The 24,964-nt window shown below is 32.8% G+C and overlaps 4 protein-coding genes across 4 annotated transcripts; 2 read left to right on the top strand and 2 right to left on the bottom strand.

Moving 5' to 3' along the window:
* Positions 1 to 1,536: 1,536 nt before the first annotated feature.
* On the top strand, positions 1,537 to 4,033 carry LOC146898138 (ras-related protein RABA4c-like). Its single transcript, XM_085737328.1, has 2 exons — positions 1,537 to 2,156; positions 3,368 to 4,033. The coding sequence occupies exons 1-2, from the start codon at positions 1,927 to 1,929 to the stop codon at positions 3,825 to 3,827; spliced, it is 690 nt and encodes a 229-aa protein (XP_085593454.1). The 5' UTR covers positions 1,537 to 1,926; the 3' UTR covers positions 3,828 to 4,033.
* Positions 4,034 to 4,808: 775 nt separating this feature from the next.
* LOC146898137 (pathogenesis-related thaumatin-like protein 3.5) lies at positions 4,809 to 6,062 on the bottom strand. Its single transcript, XM_085737327.1, has 2 exons — positions 5,961 to 6,062; positions 4,809 to 5,656 (listed from the first exon to the last, which is right to left on the bottom strand). Exons 1-2 carry the CDS (start codon positions 6,004 to 6,006, stop codon positions 4,989 to 4,991), a joined length of 714 nt encoding a protein of 237 aa, XP_085593453.1. The 5' UTR covers positions 6,007 to 6,062; the 3' UTR covers positions 4,809 to 4,988.
* Positions 6,063 to 12,721: 6,659 nt separating this feature from the next.
* LOC146898136 (sm-like protein LSM7) lies at positions 12,722 to 17,303 on the top strand. The gene is made up of 5 exons (XM_085737326.1): positions 12,722 to 12,906; positions 13,034 to 13,115; positions 15,102 to 15,173; positions 16,275 to 16,327; positions 16,995 to 17,303. The coding sequence occupies exons 1-5, from the start codon at positions 12,904 to 12,906 to the stop codon at positions 17,082 to 17,084; spliced, it is 300 nt and encodes a 99-aa protein (XP_085593452.1). The 5' UTR covers positions 12,722 to 12,903; the 3' UTR covers positions 17,085 to 17,303.
* Positions 17,304 to 18,184: 881 nt separating this feature from the next.
* On the bottom strand, positions 18,185 to 20,777 carry LOC146898135 (cytochrome P450 705A5-like). Its single transcript, XM_085737325.1, has 3 exons — positions 20,152 to 20,777; positions 19,519 to 19,861; positions 18,185 to 19,121 (listed from the first exon to the last, which is right to left on the bottom strand). Exons 1-3 carry the CDS (start codon positions 20,736 to 20,738, stop codon positions 18,498 to 18,500), a joined length of 1,554 nt encoding a protein of 517 aa, XP_085593451.1. The 5' UTR covers positions 20,739 to 20,777; the 3' UTR covers positions 18,185 to 18,497.
* Between the last annotated feature and the right edge of the window lie 4,187 nt (positions 20,778 to 24,964).

Genomic DNA, 24,964 nt, shown 5'->3' with positions numbered 1-24,964 from the left:
ACCTTCTAACGGTTGGAAGAATTCTCGCATAAACCTTAGCCAGCTATATGTCGATGTCGACTAACATGATGATTATTTTTTAGGTGGAATCAATTTGAAATTTAGGAATTTTTTTTATTTTTTTAATAAAATTTGGGAAGTTTATATTATGAAAAGGAAAGTAATAATGTTGTAAGTAATTGTGTGTAACTAATGGTGATTTTGAATCATTTTGCATTGAAGTGATATAATATAATTTATAATTTATTTATTATTTTATTTTATTGATTTATTAATATTTTGGAATTTGTTTTGCAAATATTAAAGGTAGTATTATAATTATTTAAATTTTGGATTTTATATTCTATAAATGAATGTAATAATATTGAATGTATTAATATGTAATCAATGAAAATTTTGAATCTTTTTGCATTGGAAAAATATAATATATTTCTTATTCAACCCACTTGTGTTGGTTCGGTGGAGTTTGCTTGATGTCAATTTCGATGAACTAATTTGACTTCTTAAAAAAATAGTATATTTCTTGTTCAAATATTTTAAATTTATTATAAAAAATTATAATTAAATATTTTGTGAGACCTCTATTTAAAACTTAAAATATATTATTAATAAAAAATTCGGTTAGAAAAGTAATTATTGCATAAGAGTATTTGGACGAGATCGTAAATTAACTCCAACAGCTTAATTACATGTCATTGATTCAAATTTCATGTGATTTTATTAATTGATATAGGCAGAATATGATATAAAGTTCGATAGAGATATGATATGATATGATAAGGAGATGATAAACATTAATCATATCATGTGTTTGATGCACACATGATAACAAACATGATATCATTATAATTAAATGAAAAAATTGCTCTCATAATTAATTAAAGGGTTAATTAAGTAAATGGTCCCTATAAATATTCAGAATTTTGTTTTAGTCTCTACAAAATAAAATCACACTTTTTAGTCCCTATAAAATTTTTCATCAACATTTTTAGTCCCTATAAAATTTTCAATCAGGATTTTTAGTCCCTATAAAATTTTTCCATCAGCATTTTTAGTCCCTTAAATGCTTGAGAAAAATGTCACAGGGACTAAAAAGTGTGATTTTATTTTGTAGGGACTAAAAACAAAACTGTGAATATTTATAGGGACTAAAAACTTAATTAACCCTTAATTAAATATTATAAAAATGGCATGTTATTAATTATAATAGAAAATACATGTTATCATTATTTTAAAAATGACAATATTTTAAAAATGGCAGAATATCAAGATAATAAATAAGGAATGATTTTCTAATCTCATTAGGATAATTTCTAACCAATCATATACTCAGATAGAAATTACAAAGGAAGATCAAGATATGATAAAAAAATGATTTATTTTATTTTATCCTATCCATTTAGTGCATCAAACATGAGATTTAAGCAAGATATGATTAATGTATCATATCCTATCTCCCTATCCTGATCATCAAACGCACATCTCTCCAATTCCACTATGAAGATATCGATTAAAAAATAGTGGATTTTATTTTAGACCATTGTATTTCATTTTGAAGTTATACTAATAAAGTCAAAAGAGAGTCAATATCCTTAATCCTTCCTCATACGTTTCTTTCCTTTCTTTCTGTCATTCTTTCTTCACTTTCCTAACAAGAACGCTTTCAATGACTACAAGCAATGTGCTATGCTATCAACACACAAAAGAAGCATAACATTCACACACCAAAATTGCCTCATCAACCACACGTTTTCTCTTCTCTTACGAAACCTCTTTCTATAGAACACAAAAAACGTGTGCACACAAAACCTAACATAAAAAAAAAGACCAAATTTTTATGCATCAAACATTGAAGATCCAAGGTGGGTTTTGCATTATCACATTCAGTTTTCAAAAGGGTCATTGAAAATCACATAGAAAAAGAGAATGGCTCAGTTTCAAGGTGATTTGGATCATGAGGGTATTGATTATATGTTCAAGGTTGTTATGATTGGTGACTCTGGTGTTGGAAAATCTCAGCTTTTGAATAGGTTTGTTAGAAATGAGTTTCATTTGAAATCTAAAGCTACAATTGGTGTTGAGTTTTTGACCAAGACTGTTCTTATGGATCATAAGCTTGTCAAGGCTCAGATTTGGGATACTGCTGGTCAAGAAAGGTCCTAAATTTTCTTTTGTCAATTTTTTTTTGTTTATTTATCAAAATGTGAATTATTTTCATTGGATTTTGTTGTATACTGTACTAAAATTTTATTATTTTATGTGGTTAATAATAAAGAATTTAACTAAGATCTAATAAGTTAAGATCTGATATTTTAGACAGCATGTTTTTTTAATATAATATAGTAAAAATGTTTGGAAGTTGATGACTTCTTGGTTTCTTGATGTTATTTTATGTTGAATTTGGATTCCCAATGTCAATAAAAGATTTTATGCTTTCACGGAGTCAACGGTGTATAGAGCCGATCAAGATTTGATGGCTCTGAATTTGAGTTTGTTTTTAAAGTTGATTTACCAGGGTTAAAATTTGAACAACCTTATGATCAAACTCAAAAGCAGAGTCATCTAATCTTGATGCAACGGCATTGAACGAACTGCTGACTTGTGATTGCATTGAATATTGTAGAGAATCCGAATTCATTTATTTTGTGACATAGTGGGACTGAGTGTATAATGAATTATAAATTTAACTAATTTGCAAATTTTATGTTGTTAGTTTATGTTAAATTTGGATTCCCTACTGTCAAAGATTGCATAGATTCACAGTGTTAGCAGCTTGGAGCCATTGGATCGATACCGGATGACTTTGATTCCAAGCTTGAAATTAGAACAATTTCATAAGCAAACTCAAAATTGGAATCGTCTGATCTTGATCCAAAAACTTTGAATTGCGACTCTGAATGTGTTGAACATTGCAGAGAGTCCAAATTTATTTATGATGCAACACAGTGGGGGAATGTATGATTAGTATAACTAGTTTACCAATTGACATGATAATGTGTTTTACTATTGAGTGAACACTCGTTTTGATCCATAAGTACGTGTGGCATTGTCATAATAGTCCGTGAAAATATTTGTAAGTTTGGTTCTCCAATGTGTCTCTTGTTAGTTAGTTTAGTCCTCAAATGTGTCTTTTGTTAGTCAATTTGATCCATTGAATTACTAACAGAATCGACTTGGGGATATCTTTTGATTTTAAATTTGATACATTCAGGGACTATACTGACAATGCCTCACACATTTATGGCCCAAAATGATGTTTACTCGTGTTTTATTAGTTAGATTGCTGATTTTGTTCTCAAGACTGTCCTTCAAATACATTATGCATGTCAATTGCGTTTTCAAGTGATAATGTTGCCATTCGTGACAGGTACCAAGCAATTACAACTGCATATTACAGAGGTGCAACTGGTGCATTGCTCACATATGACATAACCAAGCGCCATACCTTCAACCATATTGAAAAGTGGCTAGATGAACTACATAACCATGCAGATAAAAACATAGCTGTCATGCTTGTTGGCAACAAGTCTGACCTGAGTTCAATCCGAGAAGTGTCTATCGAGGAAGCCAAAGACTTAGCAAAACAGAAAGGTCTCTACTTCATTGAGACATCAGCACTCGACTCAAGCAATGTAGAACCAGCTTTCCTTGGTCTTCTCTCACAAATATATGTAACAATGAGTAAGAAACACATCACTGCAGATGGACATGAACGAAATTGGGATAAAGTAAATCTTGAATTTGAGGGAACAAAATTATTGGTCTCGTCGCAAGAACCAGAGTGTCAAAAATCCAAAAAGAGATTCAGTTGTTGCAGTGTTTTTTAGAATGTATATCATCCCCTGTTCTATTGATTATGTATATAGCAAGTATACTCTGCCATATTTTTTGCCCTTCAAATTTTTGATGTATTTTTCAAGGATAGTTATTAGGCATAGTTTTTGCCTTTGAAGTTACTATGTTATTTTGATTGGCATTGATATGAAATCAGCTACATTTCAAAAATGAATAAACAGTTATTTTGGTTCATAAATTTGTGAGGTGCTGTTGTATAAGCTTCTACTCAATGTATTTGAAAAGTAACTTATTTGTCATGTCTATTACTCAAAGCAGCAACATTATTCAATCGTTTATACAACGTTGTGTTGTCAAATTATCTTCATGGCGACACCATATACTATCTTAGAATTTGTGGTTGGGTCTAACACAACCCTCACTGACGACACCATATACTATCTTAGAATTTGTGGTTGGGTGTAACACGAACCTTACTCAAGGCAGCAACATTATTCAATTGTTTATACAGTGTTGTGTTGTAAAATTACCGTCATGGCAGCACCATATATCAGAATTTGTGGTTGCGCCTAACACAACCCCACAATACCGGTTTGTGAGATGAGAATCGCCTCCACTTATAAACACATGTTCAGAGTACATCACTAACAATGGCTCTTAGCATATAGCATGATGGATTTCGAGCCAGTCACAATGCCACATTTATATGGCAGTTTCTCATTTGCCGAATCAACCAGGTGCAAATGAGGAAGTTGCAGAAGATGAAGCTTCTAATGAGCTTGTGGGACTCAGATAAGATAACATTTTTTCATAAATATTGAATTAGAAAAACAATTATGCTAGATTAATGATGTTCATTACACTAAAGTTACTATTTAATTGCTCATATATATTATTTTTTATTTTGATGGAGCTCCCATCCCTATCCAAGATCACTTGCAAGATTCCACTGATATGCAGAAAAAATTATTCCTTATATTTCTCTAGCCTAGAATAATGTGTTTGATGCCTACTGATCAAATTATTCCTTATATTTCTCATAACAAACTCTTATGTGGTACATATGTTATGAACTTGTAACATTTATGTAGAAATTCTACTCGTTAAGTGCATTCTATACATTGCACAAATGAGATATAATCAATTTACCAAACACACACTCATACAATAATGTTTATCAACTCCTTTCATCTCTAACAAAAGCTAATTAAATAATCTGCTCCCTTGCAAGTGAAAGTGCTGGTTGCATCATCATATGCATAGCTATAAGCCATAGGACATGAAGCCTTGAACACCTTTGAATAACTACTTGGCTCACACTTGTTTGGACTATTGAAGTCTCCAGTACAACAATATTCTGGCTTGTTAAAAGCCATACAAGCACTCTTACAACCAACGACGCGACCATTAATGTTCTTCAACTCCAATCCGGCCGGGCAGTTTCTGTTCAAATCAGAACGACATTCAACTGTCGTACACTGTCCAGATCCTCCAGAGGGGACGATTGAAACCGGCATGTTATAACCGTCAACAAGGCTAACATCGTAAAAATCACCCTCGGGACTGTCAAGTGTAAACTCGGCTAGTGAAGCCGGTGGTTCACCTCCGGCTCCAACACATTTAAGTTTGCCTCCGCAGTCTCCTGTGATGCATTTTCCGTTACCGGATATATCGAATGTGCATCCGCTCCGTCCCCAGAAGCGGCCAGACCACCCTTTGGGTGCAGTAATGTTTATAGCATGGCCAGGTTTTAGCTGAAATCCACCATCAAGTAGTTGAGGTTTTCCTGCTCCTGTTAGAATTCCTGGCCACATTGTGTTCCTACATTTATTTTGTAAAGTGAAAATAGTTGCATCCACTCCTACAAATAAACAAAAATCACAAATGAGGTACATTGTCATAAAATTATTACAATATATGTGAAGAAATTGTTTACAAAAATAAAGTGTTCAATTTTTATGCACCAAAACTTTACAAAGTTAATTATTCACAATCAATCATATCTGAGACTTTTTAAAAGGCTAATATAAAGTTTAACATATTTAATAATTTGACAATTATAATTGAATGACAATGGAAAAACTCTTAACTAATCATGCAAACTAATCATCCAAAAATAGTACCACCAAAATAAGGTGTGTTAGATAAAATGTAATTATAATTACCTAATGAGAAGAGCATGAAAATAAGTGACAACTGCTTCAATGCCATAAGAGATGGTATTAGTTTGTACTTTGTAGCCTGTGATATGAGAAATTTACTTTTTGTTACACATTATGAATTGCCTGAAATTGGTTAGATATTTATAGGAAAGAGAAATTAGGAGGTTCAACAAACAAAGTCTTAAAAAATGTGGAACAAACTGGAGTTTGTTTGATAATTGTGACAACTGTAACCCTTTACTATTGAAAGAATTAACATATCTTTTACAATTATTTTTCATGTGTTTATTTAGATGTTAAATTGTCCTGAATTTTCTCAACAAAAATAAAAAAAAAGAGGAGACTAAGTCATCTACTCTAGCTTGAGATTAAGAAAGAAAGAAAAATCATTTTCTCTCCATTGGTTATTATAAAAAATAAAAAATATTTTTGTTAGATTCATTGAGTAACTAATATATCTAATCTATAATACGGGGGAGGGAGCATTTACAGGTTTACCTAATCTTTGAACCCTTAAATGCATACAATAATTTTTGGCATTTTCATTGAATAACCACGGAGATTAATCCCCTCAAGACAACTAAGATTTATTTAAAGGTTGATCTCTCTCAAAAAATGTTTTTTCATACGCACATGCCATAAATCAAACTCTAGACCAAATATTTAAGAAACTCAAATATCTATCACTTGTGTCATACTATGTTGGTTAATTTTTAGCCTTTTAATTAGAATATTGACATTACTTTTTTTGTTGGCTTCAAATCATATGATTAGATGAATGGTCCTTAGGAGGGGCTCTGTAGTTTTAGTGGGGAGGATCCAACATGTAATTACGGTACAACTACAAGATTAGTTTGAGTCACTTGGGTAAAGTTACCCAACTTTTGTGTTCGGTAATGAAGTTGACAGCACCATAAAGACTTTTGAACAAAGCAGGAGGAGCTTGTTTTGTGAAATCGCTAACGGCAATAATTCTAGTTTATACGATGCAACTACACCATCTTCCTAAATATATTTGCAATCGTTTGGATCGAATGGCTAGGAGGTTTTGTTTGGGAGTTTAGAGGGGAGAGGAAGGAAAGACATTGGAAGGGTTGATATATATAGGGAGAAATGGAGAAATCTTTCATAATTTTTGAAAGAATAGTTTTTTTAGAGAATGATAAAGTAATCAATGTGATTACTGTATTTTTAATTTTAAAAATATTATAACAACTTAGATTAAATTTGAAGAATTCATACAAACCCTCCAAAACCTCCCAAAACTCTCCTCCAATACAATTTTTAAGTTCCCCAAATGAGGAGTTTTGTATTATGAAGAAGAGTTAACCCCCAAAGCCATCCCCTTCCATTTTCACACTCAAACGAGGTGCTGCATTGTGGATGGTCTTAGAAGAAAAAATGAAAATAGAAATCAAATAGTAATAAACTAAACATTAAAGGTGCCAACTTCATTACCCAATATAAAAAGTTGGGCAACTCTAAGCAAGTGATTTGTTTCGTATAGAGTTGTTTAAGGTTATACCACTTGTCATGTCACTAATTAAATGAATTTATAATAATTGAATTATGCTAACAAATGTTCTTGGATTCAAATAAGGAAATGTGATAGGTTTTATGTAGAATTTTTTTTTTTTTTTAGAGTTTCAATGTGTGTTTTTTATACCAAAAGTTTTAATGTGTTAGAATATACCATTCACTAGATAAATTTTTGTTTTGGACTTCTTAACAAGTGTCCTTGAAACACTTTTCTTTTTTGACAAAAATAAATCAATATTCATTCATTCAAATTGATTGAGTACATCATTCAACTCCGCTAAAAACGTAAAGGATGAATCGACGAACAAACTCACAACATTCAAGTTAATAACATATAACGGCATAATGCCTACAAAAATATATGATAAAATTAAAGTGACCGAGAAGTGTCCCTGAAACACTTGTTAAGAAACCAAAAATATAATAAAATTATCTTGGAATTTATGTAGTCAATTTTAAATGAAAAAACATAATTTTTTTTCGCTTTTTTCTTAACAAGTGTCCCTCTATGTTTTATTATACCCCTTTTAGTCATTTTTATAAGAGACAAATATGTCAATAAAAGATCATGTATTTGGTTTATAATATAAATAAAATACATAATATAAATAAAATACATATCAACTTGTGTTGATCCATTTGTTTCTTATAAAAAAGACCAGAGGGGGGATGTCACTTAAATATCTGTGTTTTATTACATGTCACTTTATAATATCAATGCATCTTTAATATTTTTCTCTTATCATATCATTTACTATTCTCTTTATATGCTATTCATTTAACACATCTTTCTCACGTCATTAATGAGAAATAATTTTGTAAAATCATTCATAATTTTTCTTTCTAACACAAAAATTAACTACATTTTTTAATACACGTTAAAATGTCAAAATAGAAAGAAAAAAAACTTTCTTTATTTCATTAATGACAATTGCTTCTGTTACACTTGTTCACATTACCACTCTTATAAATTTATCATGTGCATAACATTCAATTGGGCACTTGCACTTACAAGATAGAACCAGCCACATGTGAAAAAAAAATCATATTCATCTATGCAAACAAAATTTTGACATAAGAAATGGTAATGCTTTAGAAAAAAATTAATGTTGGTGCCAACTTCACTACCCATCACAAAAAATTGGATAACTTTATCCAAATAAATTGTCTCATATAGAGTGGTAAAAGGATACCATTTGTCATGTCACTAATTAAATGATAGTTTGTGATAATCATGAATTGAAAAAATGTCAACAAATGATCTTATAACATTTGTTAAGAAATAAAATATGGTAAAATTATTTTAAATTTTATATAGTCAATCTATTAAAGAGGTACAAAATTGTTATTTATGATATAAAAAATTTCTTTTTAAAAAAAATCATTTATCTAACAAATATTTTATTAACACTAGTTAGCATGATCCTTATAAATTTAAAGATACCAAGTCATGCATGTGAACAATATTCAATGGGCCTCTTGAACAATATTCAATAGGCCTCTTGTACTTACAAGCAATAATTTGTTTAAACAAGTGTAGAAATTTGAAGTTGAAATACTAAACATAAGTCTAACATTGCGTAGAATTAGAGTTGTGTAAATTGAAATAAGGGAAAGTCCTATATTAGATGGATCATACAAATTGGTAGTTTTTATATGGCGAGAGGAGTACATCTAAGGATGGGTTCTTCAAGTACTTAATTTTGTGAACGAAGTAAGAACCCGTGAAAAATATATATATTTATCACCTAACTTTTTAATTAAATATTTAGTTTAAACATTATCTAAAAGTGCTTTCTTAATTCTCAAATTTTTTGGTATGTAATCTGAAATATTTTGGTAATTGATATAAAATAATTTTATACTTAATCTAAAATATTTTGATACTTGACTTGAAATATTTTGGTCCTCGATCTGAGATATTTTGGTACTCGATCTTAGATATTTTGATACTCGATTTAATATGTGAGTTACTTATTTTATGTTGGAATTAAAATTTATGTTAGAATATATTTAATGTTTATTTTACTTATGATTTATTCAACGGTTTTTTTTTTGTATTCCAGTTTCAAAAAAAGCATAGGGTGAAAGGTGTCTCGCACGGGAAGAAGTTGAGTCTTAATACCCTGACATTTCCTCAGCTGAGAATACAAAATGACTGGTTTTGGGACGAAGTGATTGCTTCTGGTATAAGGCCCCTCTTTCTCACTGGTTACGATAACATCTCTCACGGGTTCGTTTGTACCATGTCAGAGAGATGACACGAGGAGACCAACAGCTTCCATCTACCTGTTGGGGAGATGACCATCACACTAGATGATGTGGCGTGTCTCCTAGGCATCCCCATCACTGGGAGGGTCCTTCATGATAGAGAGTTAACCCGTGAGGAAGAGATACATATGATGCAGAATCACCTACATTTTACAGCGGAGGTTGCTGCTAAGGAGGTGGGAAGACAAGGTGATGCGCATGTCAGTTTCACTAAACTGAAGAGGCGCTACGAGGAGCTCTTGCATAGGTGTAATCAGCTGATTGAGCCTGACACAGAGGAGGAGCATGCAAAGCTGGCTGAAGTTAGGATCGCCTGCATTAAGGCGTTTTTGTTGCTCTCGCTTGGCTACACCATTTTTGCCGGAAAGAACAACAGAAGCATTAATCTGCTATGGCTTAGTGCGCTACAAGATATGGACGATTTGAGTGACTGGGCATGGGGCGCGATGGGACTTGCTTTCCTATATGTGCAGCTATCTCTTACCTCCGACTCATATATGGCCTCCTGTGGTGGTTACATGACCTTGCTTGTGGTAATAATTGTTTTTCTTATTTTGTACTTATTGGATCGTAAATTTATAGTTGTTTGTATAATACTTGTGCTGATATAAAGTTGTTTCTTTGTGTTTGCAAGGATAGGTTCTAAGGCACTTCAGTAACCTCATTATGAGGAATCTTAATGAAGAGTATGATCATACTGTTGCCCCGCTTGTGGATAAATAGAAACCTCCCAGGGGCTTTTCTGATCCTTGACACTACAAAGACGCCATTGATTCGTTGGACCATTCTCATGTCATCTGGAGGCTGTACGAGAGACGACGACACATCACACCCTTTCAGGACATATGCTGGTACTCCAGATGGATCATGGTCGACAAAGACAGGATGATCCATCAATTGCCAGAGCGGGTTCTTAGGCAGCACGGGTATCTAAACTATTCCCAGGCCTCCTGCATACATTGGGCCTCTTGCGCAAGAGGCAGTGGCTATGGCCTTCATGGAGTCTGCTCTACATGTCCTTAGCCAGCAGGAGAGGGGTGATCTGGTTCCGGATGACATGTCGTGGAGCCATTCTAGGGGGTACATGTGTTGGTTGTATATAGTATCACATCGTATTGTGAACCCCCCCTCGGCCGTTCCTAACTACACAGCTGATGCCCATCCTCGTCCTGTCCCTCCCTACGAGGAGGTTATTGTTGAGCAGCAATGGGCCAAACATCCTCTCGATCCATTCCAGGTCATCGACAACATAAGAGGCATAGTGGAGCATGGAATGGAGATTCCTGATGTGGTTTCAAATCCACTCTTTTTCAGTATTTTGGAAGGCCTCCTGTACGATTATACCGTGTTTGACCAAGTGCCGGCTCCGCGGAGAAGGAGTAAGAGTCCACAGGAGTAGGGTTTTTGGCATTATGACTTTTGTACTTCTGTAGTTTTTTTTTTATGACATTTTGTCAGATTTGGGTGTAATCCTATTACATTTGTGTGTTTTTGTCGTTTTTATGACATTTTCCATTATTTTATTCCTTTATTTTTCGTAATTTAATTATGAGTGAATGCTTGATTGAATGAATGGTGAAAAATGTATGCAATTGACTGAATGAATGAATGAAGGAATGAAAAATTTAGGGAAAATAGAGGTCTCTGCCAGTTCTGGTTTGCTGCACAGACTGGGCGTGAGTTAACTCACGCAGTGTTTTACACTTACGTGACTTAAGTCACGCTGCTTGACTTAACTAACGCAGAAATTTACACATGCGTTAGTTAACTAAGGCAGGGGTATTTTTGCCAGTTTGGTTGGGTGGGAGCAAAACTTGTTGGTAGAAGAGCAGAATTCAAATAGTTTTATTAGTGTTATCAAAAAACCGTTATAATCCCATGAGAAAATGATCGTTTATCCAACAAGTCTTTTTTAGTCAAAAACATGCTTAACCAAAAGAGTAAATGGTCACTTTAATCCATGACTTTGCATTTCGCTGTCACAAAAGTCCATGACTTAGGATTAAATACAAAGTAGTCCCCGAATGTGCACTTATGTTATCATTTTAGGGACGAAATAATTCTGTTAATTCCGTTAATTGATATTGATTTTCGGTTAAGGGATCAAAGTGACAATTTTCTACTTTTACCTTAGTCTTTGTGCACCTCATGCTCTTTGTCAGCGTAAAATCTTTGTCACATCATCAGTTTACAAAATTATTTAACGTCAGAGACTAAAGTGATAACAGAATTGCACATTCAGGGACTACTTTGTCTTTAATCTTGGGTCAAGAATCTCTATGACAGATAGGGATGGGAATAGGCCAGGCTGGCCTACAGGGGCCTACGACCTAGCCTACAACAGGTCAGGCCAGGCCAGGCTTTTTTCTTAAATAGAGAAGACTTAGGCTTTTTTAAGCCTATTTAGCTTAAAAGGTCCGGCCACAGGCCTCTCAAAAAGTCTCTTAAGCCTATTAGACCGACCTATTTAAGTAATATAAATAATATTATTTATTATTATATTATATTTTGTACTTTGAATTAGAATATAAATTTGTATACTTTTTCAATAATTTAAGCTTTATTAGTATACATTAATTTTTTGCATATATAAATGTATTATTATAAATTAGAATAGAAATATGATACAATATATAGTCGATTTCCCTAAAACTCGTGTTGATTATCAAAAGTGAGTTTAATTTAATTGAACTATTAGTTCGCTAGTCCATTTTAACGTAGATCACATTGCTTATTTAAAGATGTTCATAATATATAGGCTTTTAAACAGGGTAGCAGACCGTATCAGGCTTTCAGAAGGCCCAGTTCGGGCCTAAAAAATAGGGCAATGACAGGCCGCAGACCGGACTTAGGCTTTAAAAAAATATGGCAGACCAGACTTAGACTTTCAAAGCCTAACTCGGTCTAACCTATTTCTATCTCTAATGACAGAGGTGCAGTGTCGGGATCAAATTGACCATTTACTCTTTACCAAACAGACTAAAGAGTTTAAGTTATGTATTCATGATCCTTTTGGGTCGACTCCCGTGTAAGTAGACAGTAGTATTGCGTTTTTTAGGATTAGTAAAATACTCTAGAAAAAAGTGACACCATTTTCAAACAGTGAACCGTGACCGAGACTTGCAAAACTTCAAACATGGTGAGTTTCTTTTCCAAAATTTCATCACCTTTCGCATATTTATCTTACTTCGCACTCACACACACAACAAATTGAAAACGAGCGAACAAAAAAAGACCTAATTTCTTTTCTTTATTTTATTTTTCAGTCTGGGAGGAAAGAAACTGTTCTGGATTTAGCAAAATTTGTTGATAAAGGTGTTCAAGTCAAGCTTACTGGTGGCAGACAAGGTATATAACCAACTCACCTTTCTCTTTTTTATTTTATTTTATACGTTTCTTCTTATCATTAAATTGATTCTGGCTTAAAGTAATTTATGTTTGGATACATTCATATAAATAGGGTTGGACAAAAGTCAATTATTGAGACAAAACTTTCAAATTTTAGCCGAGAATTGATTTTGAGTGAATTGATTCTGTAAAATTGATTGTGGAATTTAGAAGCTACAATTTCTAACTGTGTTTGGTTCCACTTCTAGAGGGTCCAGAATTGATTTTCGAGGTGTATAATTGATTCTGACATGTTTGCTTTTGTCGAGTAGAATTTATTCTCCCTCCAAAATTGATTTTACTTGAAGCTAGAATTTGTAGTTTTTGATTCTAGATTTGATTTTCTGACACAAATTTATAGTTCAACTTACTTTTACATGAATATATCCCCCAAACACAAATCACTTTTAGTTAGAATTACTTTTAACCAAAAGCAATTCTACAAAATACTTCTATCAAAATCAATTCTCCCCATGCACAACCAGTTCAGCTTCTACAAGAATTGATTTTGAGTGAATTGATTATGTAAAATTGATTCTACATAAAAGTGAGTTGAATGTAAAATGATACATGTTTGGATGTTTTTATATAAAAGTTGATTTAACAATAAATTTAAGGCTAGAATCAATTGTAGTAGCCAAAAGCAACAAATTGTAGCTTCAAGTAGAATCAATTCTACAAGCAAAATCAATTCTACTTTAAATCACCCAAACATCATAAATTCAATTCTACAACCTCTAGAATCACTTTTGACTCTCTAGGATTGAAACCAAACATGTCAAAATCAATTATACATGTGTGGAATCAATATTCCCTCATCCAAACATTTTCATTTTCTTAAATTATTACATGTGTCTTTGCAGTGTTTGGTATCTGTGTCTGTCGGAGTGCTTCTCAGTTTGAGAGTTTGTTAAATGTCATTTTCTCTAGCTTGAGTTTAGTTACCATCTTTTGAATAAAAAAATTTAGAATTTTAATTGCAATTTTGTACTAAGATTTGAAGTTCTTCGAGAAAATATTGTCTGATTTTGAGTTTGTAGTCGTTTTTGTTTGTCGAGATTGAATTATTTGTGTGCACTGCTTTGTGTGTTGATTTGCTTTTAATATTATGGATATTCTTATTTGTAGGTCAATATGTCTTGTTTTGGATTCACTTCTTTAATATTTCATTCTATTCTTCTGAATTTTGTATGCAAATAACATTACATAGTTTATATTTTGTATTAATTTTGTAATTCTGCTAGTCAACTTATATATGACGACAATGAATGATGAAAATCTAGAATATTAAATTCATACAAAAGTAAATAATTGATAATCCTTGTGTATGTTTTTTTTGTTTTGTTTTAAGGAAAGTCCTTATGTATGTTATTAACTGTGTTATGTGCAGCTTTTTATCTGAAATAATTGGGTGAGTTTTTCAAATTGTAAGGGTGTCACTTTCCTATTGAACCATTTTTGGGGTATTCTTGGTGAGCATTGGTAGTGTGAGTGCGCACTTAATACAATTCTTTGCTGTGGGATGAAATAATTGCTCTATTTGGATTGGGTTCTAGGTTTTGGGGGCTTCTCAATTGAGATAAATACTTGTTTCAGAACTTATGGAATATATCCTTAAACGTTTGTTCGCAGTTATGGAGAATTTAAACGAGAGATATTCTAAAAAGGTTGAGGTGGAGAAATTAATTTTAACTTGTTTAAGAAGTTATTATTTAGAAGTCTCATAGTCATTGCTTGATCATTTCAACTTTTCTTTTCATTGAACTTCTTGTTGAGAAGTATATCCAAACTTACTTTATGTTTATTGCTTCTCCTTTGTGTTCATGCTATGGTTCTTTCAATTTTCAATGGATTCTTGTCTTGGAGGATATCTTGTCTTCTCCATAATCTTCAATGTTTACTTTAGAGATGAGGGGTCTAACATAATTACAATTTGTTGAATTGTAGTGACAGGTACTCTAAAAGGGTATGACCAGTTACTTAACCTTGTCCTGGATGAAGCTGTTGAGTTTTTAAGAGGTAAATACTACATAGTGTACCAGCTCCATGTTGTTTTTTTTTTTTTTTTGCATTTAGTAACTTGATTAGTCAATTGCATATATTTTGAAATTTATAAATTTTGGATCGCTATAATGCCATGACTTCATCTTTCCTTTATAAATTTTGGATCGCTATGATGCCATGACTTCATCTTTCCTATAACACATTGAAATAAATACAGTTTGTATAGAAAGGGAATAAAGAGAAAGTTCATCTAATTCATTCAGGGCATATGATTGTTGGTGCTTTGTTTTTGAAGAAAAAAAGGGCCTTTTAATTTTCTTAAAAAATTATATCATAATTAGATAAACCTTGTTAAAATATAGAAGGAAAAAAAACAGTTTTAGTTATTATCTCAAAATCTAGAAAAATGATTCTGCACACAAGCTGTCATAAATGTGCTTTTCACCTAAGTTGACATTTTTTTGTTTTTTTTTTTTTCTTCACAATATTACCTAAGCACTTAAAGGGACTTTTACCAAATTGTGATAGCGAAAGCCAAAATGGGTGATGAATTAAAAGTAGCACACTTTAACATCACTTCTCAACTGAAATTGCCCACATTGATACTGCTTTAACTCGTTGTTGTTCAAAATGTTTTCTTATTTGTTTTGGCAATATGTAAAATGTCAACATCTATATGATTGCCTGCTTGAAAGTTCAGTCATGCAATATGGACTATAGAGTCATGATGCACCCTTGTGTATATTTAGCTTTAATGAATAATTTACAACAAATATCATACATAGTTTCGTTCATGCTAAGCCTTTCATGTCAAGTGTATTGAGCTCAGTCATTCTGATGTAGTTTGATAGTGTCTGATAAACTGATACATATTTGTCATACAACCTTGTAAAATCATCTCGGCAAAACTGTCTATTTTAAGAGTGAAACTAGGTTTTGTTTGCCTACTCGTACTTATTTTTTCAAAGTAGTGCTTGATAAGAATATTAATGCCCTCTGCAAAGTAACTATATAGTTTCTAAGAAGTAGTGTTGAATAGTTAAATCTTATTAACATAAGAACAGCTTTACATATTCTTTGTAACCAAAATCCATGTGTTTTATTTTTGTGCTGCAGATCCCGATGATCCACTGAAAACTACAGATCAGACCAGAAGTCTTGGCTTAATTGTATGCTTCTTTCATTCTTTCCCACCTTCTCTTTTTTAAAAACATAATTTATGGTCTATTTATTAGAGTACAATAATTGTTTTCTAATTTCATAGTCAATTCCTTATTGATAAAACATTGGAAATGGAAACATAATTTGTCACAAAGATGTTTTGGTTTTCTAATTAATCTAGCTTGTCATGAGTTTAGTCAGATGAATAGATAAGAAAAGGGAAAACACTTACTAATTGGAACTGATGGAAAGTTCTTGTTTGCTTGCAAATCTTTATTGGAAAGTAAAAATGTGAAGATATAAGCTGAATTTGCAGTTTCATAATTTTTTTGCCACATGATGATCAGTACTAGGAAAAAGGGCAGGATTATATTGTTGTCATACTCTAGTTCCCAAGACATTTGTTTTGTTGTACAAGTAGGAGCTGTGAATGTTACTAGTTTTACTCCCCATTCTTGGCAAAATTTGAATTTGATGTAAATTTGAAATTTATATCAAACTTGCAAATGCTTATTAGCACTTAATATCGTTTGTGACTAATTAACAGCATGCATTGAGAAAACATTTCTTGTAAGTTACACAACCAAAACAAATATATGAATTTTGCTGGGATGACAAAGCAGGTTTTGGGCATATTATTACTGTTGGAACTAAACTGCTTTTGTCGCAATGCAGGTTTGCAGGGGAACTGCTGTCATGCTTGTGTCGCCAACTGATGGTACGGACGAGATTGCAAACCCCTTTCTTGAGGCAGATGGGGCCTAGGTGTAAATGTGTGTATAAAATACCTTCTATGTTGCTAACCGGGTCTCGTCATTTTAGTTACCAACCATCATTGTGATCTACTTGGTACTTTTACACTCCTATGTATTTTAGTTACTTTTTGGTTAAAACAATTGCATTTTGCGTTTGCTGATTGAATTGAACTTTGTATAATGCGAGTTCAGATGCTGGGATGACAATATGATATTTTATATTTCCTTCCTTCTTTTTTTTGTGTGTCAATTTTCCTTCTTAAGAATCTGGACAAGTCCCAAGCTTTTTGTATAACGTTGCGTAGACCTTCCAAAATTATGCATATTTAATTTGTGCTTTCACCGAAAGATAAGATGATTCATTTAAATTTAATTGAAAATGTTGTGTTTTTTCAACATTCTTAAATTTCATATGCATAATTGCATAGCAAGCTGTGTTTTTGTTTAAATCTTGTTTTTGCCTTCTATAAAATCTTATTTAACCAAGTTATTGCACAAAAAAGGACGGTGTTGTATCTGAAATAAGATTAAAATCTTATTTTTGTTCTTTACCTCTTGTTTGTTTTTAAGGAGAAAAGACTTCTACTGATCTATAATAGATAAGTAAAGTCTGATTAAAAATTGTTTTATCTAAAGATTGAACTCGGGTAATCTCGATTGATCAAATCAATGGCCCGTTTAGAGGACATATCTCTTACATAAACTTTTGGGATGCGCTTTTATACCCCGTGATTTCTTAAACAAATACAGTTTGTTTTCCTTCCTTTTATAGATGGACAAATCCTGATAAGACCATGTTTTTTCTTATCCGGGCGTGTTTTCCAACGAGTGGAATTTTTAAGAATCATGGGAGGATAAAAATAGCTTTCTAAACTTTTTGATATAAAACTCTTCACTATGAGTGAAGCACTTCATGTAAAAGCCGTGGCCATATGCACAATTTGAAGTTCACAAAATTAGACTCCTACCATGGTTAGTGGAAAAAGAGTCAAGCAAAACTATGAGTTAAGATCCTCTCCATTTATGTTTTTCTCCATTTGTTCAATTTGGAGAGATGAAGACACATAAAAAGTAAAAAAATTATTAATGATTGTGGAACTCATTCAATGATAGGATCCATAACCTTTTTATGTGTGTATCTCTTTCTAAATGGCATTCTCCATTTGTTTTTATGTGTGTATCTCTTTCTGAAGTTGGCAATTATAAATGCCACAATACTATTGCAGTTTATAACCACAATGCATCTGCATAATTCAAAACAACTATGACATTTTTAGACAGTTCTGCCCATGTATTTAATATTGTTCTGTTGAGTCTAGTGGTCTAACACCCCATCTATAAAGTACTTTTGATATCTGAAAGTATACTTCCAAAACATTTGTGATTTTTTAGAAGACACGACGACAAAAGTAGCGTCGTTGAATTATTCATCAAATGGATTAAAATGTACAACAGGAATGCAAATAAGTGGGTGAACCATGCCTAAAGACATTCCAGACCCAGATTGCATATCAACCTTTTCTCCTTTTCCATCTTTACCAATTTTCCAATCAAAGCACTGAACCATAGCAGCAACTGCAGTGTTCATCAAGCTAAATGCTAGTGTTGTCCCTGGACACCCTCTCCTTCCTGCTCCAAATGGAATAAAATCAAACTCCATTCTTTTAGCATCACCCTCTCTTTCTTTCAAGAACCTTTCAGGATGAAATTCATTTGGATCTTCCCAAATTTCTGGATCCCTCATTATAGCATATAAATTGATTGCTACTGCTGTTTTTGCTGGTATATCAAATCCATTTATTTTGCAGTCTTGGATGCATTCTCTTGTTGTTACTGGTCCTGGCGGATAAAGTCTCAGTGTTTCTTTCACAACTGCTTGTAAATATGGCATGTTTGGTATATCTGATTCTTCAACTAGCCTAACATTTTGTGTGACTGACTCTATCTCCTTTCTTACCTTGTGGAATGACTCTGGGTGGTTAAGGAGCTCAGCCATTGCCCATTGCATAGCTTCTGCTGAGGTGTCTGTTCCTGCAATGAAGAGGTCCTGCCAATAAGAGTAAATATTAGTTTGACAAAACACAAAAATGGTTTAACCAGTCACAGATCACAGCCCTAACCAAAAGGTTGACAAGCATTTGCTTTATCAGAATGGATCGTTGACGGTGCAGCTGGCTGTAAGCTGTTAGATTAAGAGACAATTTTTCTCTCTTAATCTTACAGTCTGCATTTGGCTGCACCTATAATTGAGTGTAGAGGTTCCGCCTCCGTGCTTTATGTCTCCAGCCCATCCCACTGGCGGGCAGTTCTCCCAATCAGGATTTAAATTTCAGTTCATCGTATTATTGTAGGAGACGAGCCCTCCATTGAACCAAAACCCGGTTGGTACACATACTCATTATATTTTAAAGAGAAATGAGAAGTATATGAAAAATTAAAGTTACCAGAAAAAATGCTTTGATGTGGGTCCTTGTGATCTTGAACTCAGCATAAGCATCATGATAAGCATCCAACAAAATATCCATTAAATCTCTCTCATTCTCATCACCTCTATGTTCATTACCATTTCCATGTGATGATGATCTTTTGTCTTCATGCTCCTTCATCACCTTCTCAAACAATTCATCATACCTCCTGCTAACATCCATAGCCTTTTTCCCATACATCCAGAAACTCAACTCCTTGAGAGGCCCCAACACATCTCCAAAGCACAATTTGGCAGCAAGCTCAAAAGACTCCTTCACTAACTTCCTAATCTTATCAGCATCCTCACATTTCTCCGAACACCTTGTTCCACAAAATAACAATGAGTCAAATACAACTAAAACGTGTTATGAGAAATATATATTAAAAATACAAATATTTTCAACTTTCCATTTTGAAAACACACCCTACTAACCCGTCACACTGCTAATAATTTGAGAAAATTGAATCATTTAATGTAACCATATTTATCAGTGTTGTATTGGTGTCAAACACTCAAAATACCAGACACACCTTCAATGCGAAGTGTCAATGCTACATAGCTGATTAGGTAATTAAACATTTAAATTAATAATTATGATCGAATCACGCACCTGGTGCTCATGACCATTCTACAAGTGACATTGTTGGTCAACTTCATAAGCTCAGCACCCAAATCAACAGCAGCAGCACCACCAGCATTCTCCAACACCCTTTTCACCGAAAGCTCAATCTCAACTCTTCTTATACTCTTCGTCCGCTCCAGTTGCCGGCCACTCAGCAGCTCCGTCACACATAGCTTCTTCATGAAACGCCAGTAAGGACCATAAGGAGCAGTAATAAAACCTGAAGTGCCATAAGGAAGCCTGTCTGCAAATGCAAACGCTGGTCGAGAAGAGAACGCGAGGTCATTTGTTTTGAATATAGAGGCGGCAGAGGAGGCAGAGGAGACGAGGAGGAGGTGGCGAGAAGGGCCGAGACGGAGGTTGAGGAGAGGGCCGTGTTTTGAGGAGATGGACTGGAAGGATTTGTAGAGAGATGGAGTGAGGAGGTGGAGGTGGCCTATTAGAGGGAGTGATGGTGGACTTGCTGGAAGGCGGAGAACGGTGGTTGCAGTGGTGGTTGTGGTGAAGAAGAAGATTATTATGTAAGCTATGATGAAGAGTGAAGAGAGTAACAAGAAGAAGAGCGTATCTGCCATGATGATAGGGTGGCCTAGATATGTGAACACTAAAGCGTTACTAAGGACAGGAACTGTTTTTCCTATTAAAAGATGAGTTTGTATTGTAGATATTTTTCTTAATTTTAAATGTTGAGATGAAGTTTAGATTTAACAACTCTTGTCTACATTCTTTCAGAGAAGGAAAAAAAAAAAATAAACTCTGATGTACATGAAACATTGTCCTTCCAGAAATAATGGTCCAAGGAGATAGACGACGGGAAGTTAAAATAAAGGGTTAATAGTGTTTTTCACCCCTCTAATATAGGTCATTTCCGGTTTTCGCCTCTGTAAAATTTTTGGTTTGATTTGCACCCTTGTAAAACATTTTTTTTCCAGAAAACACCCCTCCCCTGTCCACCTCAGCAAATTCGCTTACGTGGCGCTGATTTGGCATTTTATTTTCATTTTTTATTTTTTTAAATGGCCAGGTGTAAAAAAAAATTTGCCTAACGATTCTAACAAAAATCCATTTTGGGGCTATAATAAGATTTTTTCTTCTCAAATAATACCATAGGGTTTTGCCATCGTCGTGGAAAGATTTTATAAGATTTATGATTTCTACCTCCTCTAAGGAAGAGCTTAATTCTAGAAAAAATGGAATTTCCACGACTTTTATAAAACCCTCTAAATTTGTATCCAGATTTTTAAAAATTAAATTTTTTTTCAGAATTTTTTTAATTTTTTTCATAATTTATGACCTTTTTTTAATTTTGAAAATTTAATTTTTTTTGTATTTTGAAAATTAAATTTCAGAATTTTTTAAAATCATTTTAATTTTAAAAAAATCTGATTATATTTTCTGATTTTTTTCTAATTTTTTAAATTTCGAAAAAATATGTTAATAATTTTTTTTTATAATTTTTGAAAAAAATTAGATTTTTTCGATTACTATTTTTCTGTTTTTTAATTTTTGGAAAAAATCTTAATATTTTTTCTGAATTTTTTAAAAATTATTTTTCGATTTTTAAAATTTTTGGAAAAAACTGAATATTTTTATGATTTTTTGGATTTTTTTTATATTTTAAAATTAAAATCTGATGTGGAAATAATAAAAAAATAAAAAATAAAAAAAATGCCAAATCAGCGCCATGTAGGCGAATTTGCTGAGTTGGACTTGGGAGGGGTGTTTTCTGGAAGAAAAAAAAAGTTTTACAAGGATGCAAATCAAACCAAAAATTTTACAGGGGCGAAAATCAGAAATGACATATATTACAGGGGTGAAAAACACTATTAACCCTACAATATATACTCCATTTGTCCCATATGTGACCTAGTTGACTCTGTTCACGTATGTCGTCAATGCATAATGTTGAACTTAAATAATCTTTAATAATCTATTAGAAAAAATTTATGAAAATTTGATATTTTAAAAATATTCATCGAGACGAATAACATCTTATATGCTATATGTTGTCTGTATGTATATATTAATAGAAAAATAGAGTCAAAAACATAGTATGTGAATAGTACACATTTTTAAATTGGGTCATATAAAATGGGACGAAAGTAGTGTGTGTGTGTGTATGTGTGTGTGTGTGTATATATATATATATATATATCAAAGATAAATTACATATGAATAGAAGATAAACGAGCACAAACTACATGTTAAGTCTTTAAATTTTTTTTTTTGACAAAGTCTTTTTAATTTTATGTTATTTTAAAAATTAAAGATGTGCAGTACTTTAATTTGTTGTAACTAATAGAGTGGTGTACTCTGATGTCCATACTATCTACCCCTATTACGGGTCATTTAATAAGAACCATCTCTGAACCTTATAAAAAAGGGTCCATACTAGGGGTTCTCAACTATATAAGTTTGATATCCCTAAAAAAAAAACACTATATAAGTTTAATAATAAAGCGACAATTAATCAATTATTTATATTTTAAAAAAAGAATATCATTACTTAGTTAATTAGATATTTTATCATAAAAAAGAACATCATTACATAATGTATATATTATAAAAGTTTTCCATTTATCTTATATTTTCAAAGAAAAAATTGAAAACAAAAAAAATTGAAAAATCATGTATCTGACGAGTATCGATTCTCACCATTGTATCCATCGAGTATTCAGAAAGTATCTTAAATATATTAGACAATTGTTTTTTAAAAAGTTAAAATTTAATCACCAGATATTGTTCCAACACGTATCGATACATGATACGTATCGTATCGAATACCGATACTTTATCTATTTGGCCTTCAGGAAAGTAATCTATGGAAATGACCCGTACTAATAGTTAAAGAATAATATATGAAAATTCTTGTTGACACTTGAAAGAAGACTAAAAAACACCTGAAAAAGACGCAAATTGTAACACCCCGTTTTTCCCAACTTATAAATTTCGTAAAAATTATCAGAGTTTATCATCATAAACGGAGCATCACATTCATCAATACATCAATTCCAACAATCATAGTAATAGAAAATATTATTTGCTAAAGCAACCTGTCTTTATAAAATTCAATAATCAAATGCAGCAGAATTTAGTTTACATCATCTCATAAAATCCTTGGCACTAAAAGGCCACAACTTAACATCTTAAATAGTCTTCATAAAATAATGCAACATTATTAAAAAGAAATAAGTAACAAGGAAAAACAATGCATCAGACAATCCCCATCCCGTTACGTATCAGAGCATCCTAGACGACACGACAGAGATCACTCACAACTGCACTATTCTCCATTACATGCAAGTTACTCATACAAAGAGCAACATTTTCAAGCAGAAGGGATGAGATTTCACATTCATTAATAGCAAATAACAATTCATAAAAACTAATCAACATACACATGTTCAACATTAAATAAAGATCAGTTAACATCATCTATTAATGTCAGAACAACATTATTATCATCAAGAACAGCAACAACAACTCAAGTAATCATCGTTTATATCATGTTATGACGACTCTACAATGCAACAACGACTCCTCATCTTAAACAACAACATCTTAGACAACTTCAACGTGCATGTGGTACCACCAGGGCATTAAGCCCACATCTCTAAGGCCATATTTGGACCTGTCGGGCATTAAGCCCCCATATCTAAGGTCATAAAGGACCTGTCAGGCATTAAGCTCTCATCTCTGACTATGCAACGACGCAACTCTAATGCAACAACTTCATTTTTAATGTCAAATTCATTAACAAATGTTCACAATAATTCATCGTATCAAAACAGCACTTACTGGAACAACAATTAAATCAACAACATCTTTCATTTATACAACAGAACCTACCCCATCATAGAAACAAGTCAAAATTGCAAGAATTTGCGAAACAGCAGGTCTGTGCTGCACTAGCTCACGAGGCGAGCTACACTACTCGCAATGGCGAGCTCATCAGGGGAAACTCGCGAGGCGCACGACATTGCTCGCAGTGGCGAGCTAAAGGGTTGCTCGCAGTGGCGAGCGGGAAGTTTGCTCGCAATGGCGAGTTAAGAACGCTCGCGAGGCGAGCGATGATAGAACAGTCTGTCGCAGGCCTCTGTTCACATCTCAGTCATCCAATTTTACTACTCAAGCCTCTAAATCATCAAGAATCAACATCTAAACGTTTCCTATGACTGATTAACATCTTTCTACATCAAATTACACCAAGGTTCACTTAAATCTTCCATTTTTAATGATTCTTTATCTAATTCCCAATCCCTAAAACTACAACAATTGATTAAATTTCATGAATCGAAATATGATACTAATGAGAGTTAGTCTCACCCTTACCTTAGATTATCTTTCTGAAATCCGAAGCTGCGTTCTTCGTTCTTAGGGTTCTCTCTGGTTTCTCTTCTTTCTCCTCTTTTCTCCCAATTGTGCGTATTCTGCTTTCTTTCTAAACTCTTACTGACTCTTAACCTATTTTATAAATGCTTTTCTCACCCCAAACTACTCTCTTCCCTTATATCTTATTTATTTCTAATAATTATATTCCTCCCCCACTTAATAATAATATTTAAACATATAATATCAATAATAACATATATTCCATTATACATATAATAAATAATCACATAATATACTATTAAAATGCAACTAATCAACTAAATAAATAACATTAAAAGTAGGGCGTTACACAAATACCCCCTTTTGGTAGTTAATTGCCGCCATTTAATACCATCAGTAGTTAACTACCGAAGTTTTCCTCGGCAATTTTAACTACCGATACGTCATCCACATATGCATAAACAGAAGG

This window comes from Medicago sativa, chromosome 8 (genome assembly GCF_051527215.1).
Source record: "Medicago sativa cultivar Bolivia chromosome 8, Bolivia_mono, whole genome shotgun sequence".
Taxonomy (NCBI): Eukaryota; Viridiplantae; Streptophyta; class Magnoliopsida; order Fabales; family Fabaceae; genus Medicago; species Medicago sativa.
The sequence above is the reverse complement of the archived record's forward strand: the minus strand, read 5'-3'. Positions and strand labels throughout refer to the sequence as shown.

Coding starts and splice junctions, on each gene's coding strand:
- LOC146898135 (XM_085737325.1), bottom strand. CDS start 20,738: ATGGCAGATACGCTCTTCTTCTTGTTACTCTCTTCACTCTTCATCATA. Junction 19,862..20,151: donor AGAATGGTCATGAGCACCAG/GTGCGTGATTCG, acceptor TTGTGGAACAAG/GTGTTCGGAGAAATGTGAGG. Junction 19,122..19,518: donor ACATCAAAGCATTTTTTCTG/GTAACTTTAATT, acceptor TCTTATTGGCAG/GACCTCTTCATTGCAGGAAC.
- LOC146898137 (XM_085737327.1), bottom strand. CDS start 6,006: ATGGCATTGAAGCAGTTGTCACTTATTTTCATGCTCTTCTCATTAG. Junction 5,657..5,960: donor TTTCATGCTCTTCTCATTAG/GTAATTATAATT, acceptor GTTTATTTGTAG/GAGTGGATGCAACTATTTTC.
- LOC146898136 (XM_085737326.1), top strand. Junction 13,116..15,101: donor GCTTACTGGTGGCAGACAAG/GTATATAACCAA, acceptor GTTGAATTGTAG/TGACAGGTACTCTAAAAGGG. Junction 16,328..16,994: donor CCAGAAGTCTTGGCTTAATT/GTATGCTTCTTT, acceptor GTCGCAATGCAG/GTTTGCAGGGGAACTGCTGT.
- LOC146898138 (XM_085737328.1), top strand. CDS start 1,927: ATGGCTCAGTTTCAAGGTGATTTGGATCATGAGGGTATTGATTATATG. Junction 2,157..3,367: donor GATACTGCTGGTCAAGAAAG/GTCCTAAATTTT, acceptor CATTCGTGACAG/GTACCAAGCAATTACAACTG.